At 34.3% G+C, this 12,864-nt stretch overlaps 1 protein-coding gene across 1 annotated transcript; it reads left to right on the top strand.

Moving 5' to 3' along the window:
• Nucleotides 1-999: 999 nt before the first annotated feature.
• LOC108192246 (protein STICHEL) lies at nucleotides 1,000-7,017 on the top strand. The gene is made up of 8 exons (XM_064085623.1): nucleotides 1,000-1,315; nucleotides 1,389-3,586; nucleotides 3,794-4,013; nucleotides 4,693-5,217; nucleotides 5,577-5,788; nucleotides 5,861-6,315; nucleotides 6,689-6,770; nucleotides 6,861-7,017. Exons 2-8 carry the CDS (start codon nucleotides 1,421-1,423, stop codon nucleotides 6,972-6,974), a joined length of 3,774 nt encoding a protein of 1,257 aa, XP_063941693.1. The 5' UTR covers nucleotides 1,000-1,315; nucleotides 1,389-1,420; the 3' UTR covers nucleotides 6,975-7,017.
• The last annotated feature ends 5,847 nt before the right edge of the window (nucleotides 7,018-12,864 follow it).

Here is a 12,864-nt window from a genome sequence, read left to right as displayed (position 1 = left end):
ATTACCTAATGAATAATCTTGGTTAATCTAATAAAACATGTTATTATAATTTTATTTCATTTATTTATATTCGTATTCTTGAATAATATTCATAATATTTGTATGTTATTCAATCAGATTTTTTTCATTCATATATGATATACCGGCGCATGATATATATCAGTTCTGTATTTATCCGTCGGCGCATGATATACCAAGTCTGTATTTATCTTATAGACGGAGTAGTATATTTATTTGTATCATCGCTCAAATGATCATTGATAAAAGTGCATAATTGCGTGAGATTCTCGCGTTTAAATCAGATTCGATGAAATATTAGTTTGTTATCATAGAAATCTTTGGTATGATTCATTGCATCATTTTGTCAGGTTAACCATCGTATTTTCACCGGAGAAGAATATACGATACTAGAAATTGAAAATTTGAATATGTAAAAGTGAAATAGCGCAAAATATTTTCATTATAAAAGAAATAGCACAAATTAGTTTATGTTCCAAAACCGGAATTCACAAGTTAACGAGACCTTTTGTGCAATTTATTATCCTTTTGTTTCATATATTTTAAAGTTTTATTTGAAGAATTATTGATCAATAAAATAATAAGAACATTATATAATATATGTAGAGGGTATAAAATTTCAAAAAATAGCAAGTTTTCACGCAAACAGTTTCAAATATTTTTTATGCTAATTGATTTTGATCTTTGTTGTTATTATTTCTCATTGATTGATATTAATTCATAATATATCATACTTATCCTAAAAACAATTAGGCACACTTGTGCAAATAAATGAATAATGTGTCATTATTATAATTATTTCCTTTTTTATGAGAAAAAATATTACATTAATTGTAGTTTAAATTTTGAACAAAATAAGAGGCGTCAAGGCAAGTCGCACTAAAGAAGGAAATAACATTTGAAATGAATGCAAGAACAAAAGATTTGATGCAATCATGCACCAAAATGGAAAATTACAAAAAGAAATGTAATCATCACAGCAAATAAAGATATAAGATACCAAAATAAGCGCCAAAGTGGAGGGAATTCTCTCTCTAAAATCTCTGTCTCTCTCTCAGATTCTCTCCCCCTCACTCTCTCTCAAATTGCTCAAATATCTCTCTCTACCGTTTCCTTGCTATCTCACAAGCCCTTCTTCCAACTAAAACCCTACCTGTGTAACATTATACACACCCTTTTCTTTGTAATTCACATTACATAATTTGTTTAAATTTATTTAGTACTGATTAGTAAGAATCTATACCTGTTTCAGATCTGCTACTCAATACCCATTACTTCAAAATCATTGATTTTGATTGTAAGTATTATAATTTGGTTTGTGTATGTGTTTAAGCAGAGGGGTTATTGATTTTTTGAGCTTGTTTTTCAAGAATTTTCAGGGCGAGAAAAAGATTGAATTTTGATGGCAGAAATGCATGGTGGGAGTGGAAAGAATGGTGGGTTTGATCCAAGCAAGCTTCATTTGAAGAAGGAATTTACTCAAATTAAGAAAGCTTCGAAGGTGCTTAAAGACCCTGGCACAAGTTCTGCTTGGAGGTCTCCTTTGAGTTCAGGTAGAGCTTTGTCTCATGTTTCGGATGCGATATCGAATGTGAATAATCATTACTATCATCATTGTAGGAATAGTGGTAATGATAATGTAATTAGTCGTGATGGTATTAGTAATGAGGGTTTTCTTAAGGCTGGAGATGATGATGATGATTGTAGTGGGAAGGGGAAGGGAAAAGGGGTGTTTTTGTGTAACTGGAAAGCTAGGAGATCGGAGCCCGGAAAGAGTGAAGGAAAGGGTCAGGGAAGTGGGTATAGGGGAAGTGGTGAGGCTAGTGGAAGTGACGATGAGAGTGAGGGTGGTGATGGTTTGTCTTCCATTTTTCCTGGAGAGAGTGTTGATGACTGCATGAGTGATGGTCGAGATGGCGGTGGAGGGGCCTTGAAGAGTGGTAGATATGTAGGGGATAGGTATGCCTCAATGCTATACAAGTACAGGAATACCAATTCTGGTAAAAGGAATATAGTGAAAAAAAGGGTAAAAACGAGTGCACATTCTGCTGCTTTATGGAAGCGACATCAGCAGCAGATTGTGGTTAGGAAGAGTTCAAAGCCGGGATCAGGGCACGTGCCTCTGAATTTGAGGCGGGATGACTTGGTAAGTTTAGTCGACCGATCTGATACAAGTGATTACTTCAATTCTGATGATTTACGTCGGTACGCCGCTGAATCACCTCTGCTGGCACGGGTTAAGTCGACAAACTTGTTAGGAGGCAGTCGGAAAGAGGAATCCTTGTATTCATATGGCACCCCGGCAATGTCTACAAGTTCGTTGCAGTTGTATGGCACTAAAAATTCAAGCACTGTTAGGTCTTGGGATGCTACTACCAACTCGTACAATGATGGTAAAAATGAGGTGGATGATCATTTCGACTTCGTAGGTCAGCAGGGATGTGGGATACCATGTTACTGGTCTAGAAGGAGCACACCAAAGAAAAGAGGGGCATGTAGGAGTTTTTCACCATCGCTTTCTGATACTTTTAGGAGTAAAGGAAGGAGCATTTTATGTGGAAGACAAAGCATGTATAATAAGCGAAGTACTGGATTCTCTTTAAGTTCCCATAAGAAGAGAGTTGGAACTGATCAAGGCCTTATACCTTTGATCAGCAGTAGCGGTGCAGGCATAGGTGGATCTTCACTAGGAGTTAGCAATGAAGAGCTCTCAAGTAACTATGGAGAACTTGATTTAGAGGCATTGAATCGTCTAGATAGAAGGAGATGGTCAGCAAGCTGCCGGAGTAAAGAAGGGTTGGAGCTAGTAGCCGTGAATGGGGACGGAGAATCACAAAGCACTCCTGAGAATCTTAGAAGCCTGAGTCAAAAATACAGGCCAGTGTTTTTTGAAGATTTGATAGGCCAGAATATTGTTATTCAATCTCTTATGAATGCAATTCTCAGGGGAAGGATTGCCCCAATTTATCTTTTTCATGGTCATCGTGGTACGGGAAAGAAGTCGGCGGCCAGGATTTTTTCGACTGCTTTGAATTGCTTCGCCAATGATGAAAGCAAGCCTTGTGGGGTTTGCAGGATTTGCACTGATTTTCTTTCAGGAAAATGTAAGGAACTTACTGAAGTTGATGGCTCCAACAAGAATGGCATTGCAAAAGTTAGGCATCTCTTGAAAATCTTGTCAGCAGATCCTCCATCAACCTCTACCCTTCACAAAATTTTTGTTGTTGATCAGTGTCACCTATTACCTGCAAAGATATGGTTAACTTTCCTAAAGTTTCTTGAGGAACCCCCTCCGCGTGTTGTGTTCATATTTATAACAACCGATGTTGACAGCGTTCCACGTTCTATTCTATCACGGTGCCAGAAGTACCTTTTTATCAAAATCAGAGATGGTGACATTGCATCAAAGTTGAGAAATATTGCTGATGAAGAGGATTTAGATGCTGAATTAGATGCACTGAATTTGATTGCGGTGAATGCAGATGGTTCTCTCCATGATGCAGAAACTATGTTGGACCAGTTGTCTTTGTTAGGCAAAAGGATCACCACGTCTTTGGTCAATGAACTTGTGAGTTTGTGCTTCCCTATCCATTTTTTACAGAGTGATTTTCTGTTTATCTATTTGTCTTTTGTTACCTTATCTGTATGACGGACAGATTTTGGGCTAGTGAGCTCTTTTATTGAACTTGCATGATGGTAAATCGCGACTAATTGTTTTTCTATTAGTGGATAACCCAGTTGGTTCAAGATTGCTTGTGTCATGTCATTTTTATAGGTGGGAGTTGTATCTGATGAGATACTGCTTGAGCTATTGGAGTCGGCTATGTCATCAGATACAGCTGGAACAGTAAAGAGAGCGAGAGAGCTGATGAACTCAGGAAATGATCCATTACTATTAATGTCCCAGCTGGCCACGCTAATTATGGATATTATAGCAGGAACTTACCAGATTGTTGATGCCAAATACAGCGACTCCTTAATTGATGGAAGAAGCTGTAAGTAACATGTACATTGTTATCACACTGATGTTTAATAGAAAACATTTTCCTTCCCGAAATAATGTTTGTTCTTCATTCGCTTATTCCATTGTTAGGGTATCATTTAATTCTCAAATGTTGAAGATATATAAGGTATGCTACTTAGTTGACCTGTCTAGGGGATTTACTTCTATTTAAGAAGTATTTAAAGGAGGATACTAAAAAAATGTTTTGCCACATCTGTCACTGATTCGCCTCAAACAGATGGTAATATATTATCTAGAGTTACCTTGGGCACATTATATGTATCTAATCCTTAAAGTTCATAGAACAAACTCTTACCATTTACCTTGGCTAGATTTCATTTATATTTCTATAAAGAAATATATAATAGTTTATTTCAGCTTAATAATTTGAAGTAGTTATAACATAAGAAATGGTCTAGGTTATTTGGTATAGAAGTATCAGTGTTCGGGTATTAGCTAAACGTGAATGGTTAGTATTACTGTATATTAGCTTTCTCTATATATGATGTGGAATAGATCGGACATGGATGTGTCTTATGTTTCTGTATGATTAATCGATGTTATGGAAAAATGTGTGTATGGTTTAATTAATCCGCACTGGTTGTTACTATGGTCATATACAATTTGATATTCTGCTAAAAGGTTTATTCAAATTTGAGAACTTTCTGCAGTGAATGAAGCTGAACTAGACAGATTAAAACATGCTTTACACCTTCTCTCCGAGGCTCAGAAGCATCTAAGGGTTTCAAGTGAAAGATCAACATGGTTTACTGCAACCCTTTTGCAGCTAGGCTCTGTACCTTCCCCAGTGCCCACTCAAACAGAAAGCAGTAGGAGACAAAGCTCTAGAACAACTGAGGATCCATTAAGTACTTTCAATAACGGTATTTCTCAAAATCTAGGGCCCGCCACTCAATACACATCACGAAGGTCCGCCTCTCCAATGTCCTTACATAAAGCCACTCACCGAAATTCAACCAGTCAAGATGATGGACTTGATCTCAATTCAAATCCTGCTCTTAGCCAATTTAAGAATGGTAATTCATTGAATGTCTCCCATGCAAATATTGGGGATGAAACAAGGTCAAATATGCTGGATGATATTTGGATCCGATGTATTCAAAGCTGTCATTCAAAGACACTGAGGCAGTTGCTTCATAATTATGGCAAACTTGTGTTGATATCTGAAGTTGAAGGTACTTTAAAGTAATGATACAATTTCTGTGTCTCAGTCACTGTTGAGTCCTAATGCACAATGGAATGTTCGAATCTTCCGCTCCTCGATGATCAATATTCCTTAAAATTTCCTGGATGGGCAAAGAACTTATAGCATTACCATATATTTTCTAAGATGCCCTAAATTTTTCTAAATTGGGTGTTAAAGTATGTACTTTTACATGTTCTGTATGCTAAGTTATCTAATTTACTAGTGCATTGACTGTGATAAGATGTGCTACTAAATTTTTAATGAGGTCTGAACCTTATCGGGTGAAATTTCTATACAGCACCTTTATTATCCATGGCAACTTCTGATTCTCTTCTCTTTTGGTTACAGGTAGCTTTGTTGCATACATTGCATTTACTGACAGTAATATGAAACTCAGAGCCGAAAGATTTCTTAGCAGTATCACAAACTCATTTGAAGTTGTTATGCGAGGCAGCAATGTAGAGGTCAGGATTGTACTTTTGCCAGATGATGACCCCTTCATTAATAGTGAAAGACAATTGGTTTTGGTAGATCCCATGGTCAAAGAGCACGAAACTCAGGTATAGATACGCAGCATTAGATTATTTTATCCAACCAACTGGACCTTTTTTCTGATCTTGATAATATACCAGGTACCACAAAAGCTATCAAGAGCAAGCTTGAACGATTTTAATGTTGATATACCTGGAAATTTACAATCTACTTCAAGATCACTATCAACGAAGCCCGAAGTCCCTGCTCCCAGGATTGAGTCGGTCAACCATGAACAGCAATTAGAAACTGCATATTTGCAGACTGCAGAAAAAGTGAGTCCTGGATCACTAAATCATTCCAAACCTGAGAGGAATCAAGTTCTACCCCAAGTTGACGTCTACCATCAAAATCAGATGGATTTCATGGATCCTGCAAGCTTGACCTCTCAGCGTTGGGAAGATGAGTTGAAAGAGGAATTTAGTGCCTTGAAAATCTATGATGTAAAAGAGGCAACTCAAATTAGTCAAGCTGGTCCAAGATTCGACCTTTATCCGATGTCTCCAAGTTTATTGCACAATAGGAGCTATGTGAGTGATCTCAGCAGAGAAAGCACGTAAGTAATAACAATTTATTTTCTACACTTGCGAAGAATTATGCTTTAAAATGCAGTTATTCATTTCAAACTAATAGGAAACTTTCTTGTGTCGATATTTGTTCTGATTCTGAACTTGCCCTGTATTAAATGCAAAATGCACCTGTAGCTATAGCTGCAGTCTGTTTGTTAACATGCGCCATCACCTAAAAGCATTCAATTTAGAAATAACATGCATAAGCATTATTCTGAAACAACTTTAATGATCTAAAAACAATCGTGACTCTTAAGTAGCATCGTGTTAGACTCATCATGAGGAAAATTACTCCTAATATATGCTCTTGTAATTTTTGAATGCTTTGTGAAACTAATGGCTTCTTCGGTATTGTCCTAGGGGGTATAAATCGAGCTCAGGAGCTGGAAGATGTAGTGGAATGTTCTGCTGGAATAACCACAAACATCGTGCAAAGGGAAAGGTAGGCTGCAGAAATCTGTGCACCATTTCTTAAAACATTTGTCTTTTTAAGTGTTACATTAATATGTTTAATTTTTGTATGTATCAACAGATTAATCAACAGACACGGGCTCCAGTTCGTAAGCACAAACCCAAAGGTGGTCATTTTTTGTGGTTGGATTGTGCAAGATCTACTAAAATAAAGGATAAACATAGAAAGATATGATGGGATTGTGCAAAGTCGACTAAGGGGAAACTTACAAGATAGTAGACTGGCTTAAGTTTGATAAAATAGGGTGTCTAATTTCTTGAGCTTTCGTCTTGTTCTTTTTCCTTCCCTGTCATGTAGGTTTTTATTTACCAGCCATATGTAACGCAGATGCTTTATTGAAAAATCAATGTGTAACACAATGCTGCCATACACTTGAAGCTTCTTGCATTTTGCCAACACTAGCTCGAAGTAATCAGAGAGGTGAAGTTCCTAGACTACAACAAAACAGGGTTTTTATGACACAAAGATAAGTAGATACTACTGTAACTAAGAAGTTTGATGGTACATTTGCTTACAAACTAAAGTTTCATGAGTACTTTGCTGCATGACAGCCTCTGGTGTCAGAAAGTTGAGTATAGAGGGTCCCAAGAGTGTTGTTTTAACCCGATTTCTCATTCCAACATCGTACCACTTGTCGAACCAAACAACCCCTTACGCTCAATTATCCCGTTATCCCGTTATAGAGTAGGTTAATATTACTCAACACAGGATAAGAAGTTAAACCCATGACTATCAGATCTTAATCAATGAATATTAGATCTTTAGAGTATTGTTCTTGTAAAATTTCAGCAGAATAGGTGTGAGAATAAATTACAATTAGGTGTGATTCGATAAATCATCTCATAAGTAATCTAATCAGAGGTTTGGACTATTTTTTAAAAACGAATCAGCGGTTTGGACTTGATAATTTATTTGGAGGATGTGTCATTTGTGATATTAAAATAAGGGTCTTTCTAATGTGTGCCCAAGGGCACACAATAAACACTAACTTTGATTAGTTTGGTGGGTTTTTATTGGTGGACTTGGTGCAAATGCAGGGGGGCCATCCATATTTATGATTGGAGGACCAATAAAAATGCACCATACTCGTGAAAGTTAGCGCTTAGTGTGTGCCCATGGGCACACCACAGAAAAACCGTTAAAATAATAAGAAACAACTCAACATCTATTTTTTTTAGACAATTTCGTTCAAAATAATTCAACCTCCATTGACTATATATATCATTTTGATTTTATGCCTATTCTTCATAAAATGTGGCAAAGTTGATATAGATTTTTCAAGAATTAAGCATCATGCTTTAAAATTTCATTAATTTTAGTGAAATTCAAAAAACTTAAAATACACTGAACAATAGTATAAAATCCATCATATTAAATCCGAAAAAATTCATCAGCATTTGAATGGCATCAGATTTTAATAGATTTTAAACAATCACATTTAAATATAAGCATAATTTAAAATTCTGATTGAATATTATCAAATTTTATAGCATAATTTAAAATCTTAACTCAATATCATAACATTTTAATGAATTTTAGCATAATTCGAATATCATGAATGAAAAAAATTCTCAAAAACTCCCGGTTGAATATACCCTGTTGCTGAATATAATACTAGTACTTTATAAATGTAGTCTCACAGTGTTTATCTTTTAAACAGACAATGACAATTTGACACATGCATTGTGCTATATAGATCCAAATATCCCATGCATGTCAGCTGGCACTTACCATAAGTTAGATGGAGGCACGGAGGTACTACCAGATGATTGGCCGGTTTGTTTAGAATTTGATGTGTGGTCTGTTTTGGAAGTTGTAAGTACTTGGCAACTTGATAGGCAATTATTGATTTATTTACACGTCAATCTTGTTAAGTCCTAATCCCCAATCAATTTTCTTAATGAAAAAAAAATTGTTTGTTACGTATAAAAGTTTAAGATTAAATGCATTTGAGTGACAAATTTGCAGGTATTTTACGGTATACTCTCACTTTTATCGGCGAAAGAATAAGCAAAATGAGTAAAATAGTGAAATTTGTTAAAACTTAATTGTCATATTTGAAGAGTAGTGTTACGTACTCGAATGTTAATGCGAGTTTAACCAATTATACGCGGACTCTACCACCCAATTCAATATGAGTTTCTGTTTTATTAACACAGAAGTGAACAAGTGTTTCCGCGACTCTACCACCCAATTCAATATGAGTTTCTGTTTTATAAACACAGAAGTCAACAAGCGTTTCCGCGACTCTACCATATATATATATATATATATATATATATATATATATATATATATATATATATATATATATATATATATATATATATATATACTCTTAAAGAAAAAAGAGGGATTCTAGCCAATTGTAAGAATTTTCTATGAGTATGTAGAAGATTATAACATGAATGATTCGTCTATGACGAGAGCTCGATAAAAAAATAAGAAATAATAATGGGGTTGGATCAGGTTAGATAAAACAGAATCCAAATTCAAATTTAAAATATTTTATCTATTTTAGAGCCTGGGTTGCACTTGATAACTATCCGAACTTGAAAATCTGAACGAATTCATGGATTTTTCTATTTGATTTGGGTAAATCTAAAACTCGATTTTCTAAAATATCAAGACATTAACCTTTATACGTCATTATAAAATTTATAATTGGTCGATGTTTGATGCAGGATCTTGCAGAAAGTATTAATGAGAGATTCATATGCCCTGCAACATGTCCTGATTCTAAAATATTATGAAAATATTTTATATAAAATATTAATTATAAGATATATGTCATGTAACATGTTTTGCACATAAAATAGTTTTAAACATAACATGTTTCATGACATGTGTATCTTTAATTTGTCCTCTATATAAGATCGAACATAAATTTCTATAAATATTATATACATATGTGTGTGTGTATTTATGTATATACACATATTAGCTTATAACACGTGCAATGCACGGACGGTTATAATATTTGTTATTTTATCGTATATATTTTAAATTAACTAATTTTATTACGAAAGTAAAATTATGATAGAATAATTTGGTTCAATAAATTTTTTATTTAACAACTAGATAAATTGTTAATAGTTAAGTCCGTCAAATGGCGAATTGAAAATTAGGTCGCAGACATATATTTCAATGAGAATGTTAAAATATATTTTTCACCTGTTATAATTTAAGGAGGCCTATAAACCCAGATATAAATCAAGCGATCACCCTTTTAATATTTCGTTATTTAATAATTAATAATATAGTACTAAACATATTTTAAGTTAAGTGACGCGTAAACCTAAATACAGAACCATCATACTAACCCAATTTTTAATGTTTTAAATTAATTGATAATATAAAAAATATATGATAACATGTTATAAATTAAGAAGGTATGTGGGTCGAATACCAACCAACTCACCAAACTCGACTGACCTGCCGATCAACTAAACTTTTCATGTTTGGGCTTTAATACTATAATAATATGTTAATATAGATTTATAATATTACTTTTAAAGTTAGTCCTTTAGAGTATTTAAAAATAATGTTAATTTATTTTGGTTGAAAAATATCACTGATTATTTATTAATATTATTTATGACGATATTATATTTTTACATATATGACACCCGTGTTAATTGTAGAAGATCGATTTTTTATTTAGAAAATCTAAAAAAGATAATTTGTTTTAGTTAAAAAAGTAATTACTAATTCCTTTAGTTAGAAAATATAAAAAAGACAATATATTTTAGTTAAAAGCAATAATTGATTATATAGATAGGCCCGTATTTCGGCCCAAATACCAACCGACCGACCAAACTTTCAATTTTTTGACTTTAATAGTGTGTGTGTATGGGCTTGTTCCAATACAAATCAAATTAGCCTACAAACTAAAAACCACTAGGTACACTCGTAATTTTATTATACTCACTCCATAATTGCTAACTACACTCCACTAGATGACTTCATTTTTTTGATTTCTAGGGAGCCCACAGCTGACGTGGCAGCAGGCTAGCACTGACGTGGCGGGTTGCTAATGTGGTGGTTTCCACGTTAGTACTTTGCTAATGTGGCAGCTGACATGACAGTCTGGGTGGCCTCCAATGTTGACTTGGTAGCTAGCGTGGTGGTCTAGGTGGCCCCCAATGCTGACGTGTCAGTTGACGTAGTGGGTGACGTGGCATCTGGTTGGGTCCCATTGTTGACGAGGCGATTGGATAGAAGTTAGAACATGCATGTCAGTTTTGAAAAATTGATGTGCCAACTAAGGGGTGCATATTGTAAGCTTTGAAAAGAGGAAATCTTTGATCATTTTAAAACTAGTTTTTAGGCTAATATTGTATTGTATTTGATCATCTCTTTGAGGTCTTACTCCAATAAAAACGAAATTAGCCTACAAACTAAAAATCACCAGGTTAATTCACTCCCAATTTTACAATACCCACTCCATAATTGTTAACTGCACTCCACTGCATGACTTCATATTTTTTTTTAGGAAAATGTTAGGAACCCCAAAAAGTGTTCCCAATTTTTTTTTCCAAATTCAAGTGGCGATCAGGCGATGTATGATTGGTTTCTCTCACACTTATAATAATGGGACCCTCTACATGCACATCAATCACCCAATTAAAAATCGTCATATGTCTACCATGCCATTTGGTAAAATGTTTTAGAATAAATTTTGGGGTACACGTAGCATTACCCTTTTTTTTAATTTCTGGGGGCCCACTGCTAAAGTGGTAGCAGGCCCAACGCTGACGTGGTGGGGCTGTAGATGTGGCAGTTTGCCACGTCAGTATTTTGCTGATGTGGTAGTGACGTCATGCTGACGTGGCTGTCTGGGTGCCCCCAGTGATTGCGTCGCAGTCCGGGGGCCCCTAGTGCTGACTTGGAGTTGACGTGACAGTCTGGGTGGGCGCCACTGACGTGGCGGGTGACGCGGCATCTGGGTGGGTCCCATTGCTGACGTGACAATTGGTAAAAAGTGTAAGTTATGAAAAATTTACGTGCCAAATAGGTGGTGCATATTGTAATTTTTGAAAAGTATAAGGAGATATTTGATCATTTTAAAACTAGTTTTTAGGATTTTTTTAGGCTAATATTGGTTTCCATTTGATCATCTTTATATATATATATATATATATATATATATGGGTTGCACTCCATACAGAACATCTTAAAAAAAGAACAACACAGAACACTATCATAGCACTTTATTTTTCACAAAGAATGATTTGTTAAAGTTATAATTATATAGTTAATTAAACACCATTTAAACTTCATATATGAAATCTAACATCCAAATTCATCCACATTATTACTATGAAATATTTTAGAATCCAAAATAGAATTCAGAATAAAATCATATATATAATTTTTTGCATGAATAAGTTTACATAGAATCATGGTATATTTAACCCAAATTTATTGTTAAACATGACGGATTCTATTATTATTCATAATAAAAAGTTAATCAACTTAAAATTTGAAAAGAAGATTAAGTTTTAGATGAGATTCTATAAATTTGATTCTAAAGTGTTCTGTGGTGTTCTTCTTTTAAAAGTGTTCTTTTTTGAGCAATGCCATATATATATATATATATATATATATATATATATATATATATATATATATATATATATGCAAGTGATCAAATACATACCAACTCTTAAACACAAACTAAAAACCAGTTTCCCAACCACTATTTATAACTATAGAAATCACTAATTTATACTGTATTAATCACTATTTTATATAGTATATAAACAACGATTTTTATTATTCGAAAATGAGAAAATCTACTTACCAAACTATTGGTAATCGATTATAGATGATCAATTTTAGTCGTAGAAAGGTTCATGACGGTAAGAAACCGTAAGAGAAGGTGTGTGATGGTGGTATATAGTCGCTAGTTTTGGTAATTAGTTATGATGAAAAGTGTATGTGACTATTGGTGATGGTAGACGATGATGGCAAGTCATGGAAATGGCGGGTAATGTTGGTAAGAGGTCCATTATTACGTTTTGGATGAAGATGATGGTCATATACGTTGCATACATATGTA

This window comes from Daucus carota, chromosome 9 (assembly GCF_001625215.2).
Source record: "Daucus carota subsp. sativus chromosome 9, DH1 v3.0, whole genome shotgun sequence".
NCBI classification, from domain to species: Eukaryota; Viridiplantae; Streptophyta; class Magnoliopsida; order Apiales; family Apiaceae; genus Daucus; species Daucus carota.
This window is presented reverse-complemented; position numbering and strand designations above follow the sequence as displayed.

What these genes read in the sequence shown, in the direction of transcription:
- LOC108192246 (XM_064085623.1), top strand. Translation starts at nt 1,421, where the DNA reads ATGGCAGAAATGCATGGTGGGAGTGGAAAGAATGGTGGGTTTGATCCA. An exon ending in CTTAATTGATGGAAGAAGCT is followed by an intron (nt 4,014 to 4,692) that starts GTAAGTAACATG and finishes AACTTTCTGCAG; the next exon opens with TGAATGAAGCTGAACTAGAC. An exon ending in TCAAAGAGCACGAAACTCAG is followed by an intron (nt 5,789 to 5,860) that starts GTATAGATACGC and finishes ATAATATACCAG; the next exon opens with GTACCACAAAAGCTATCAAG.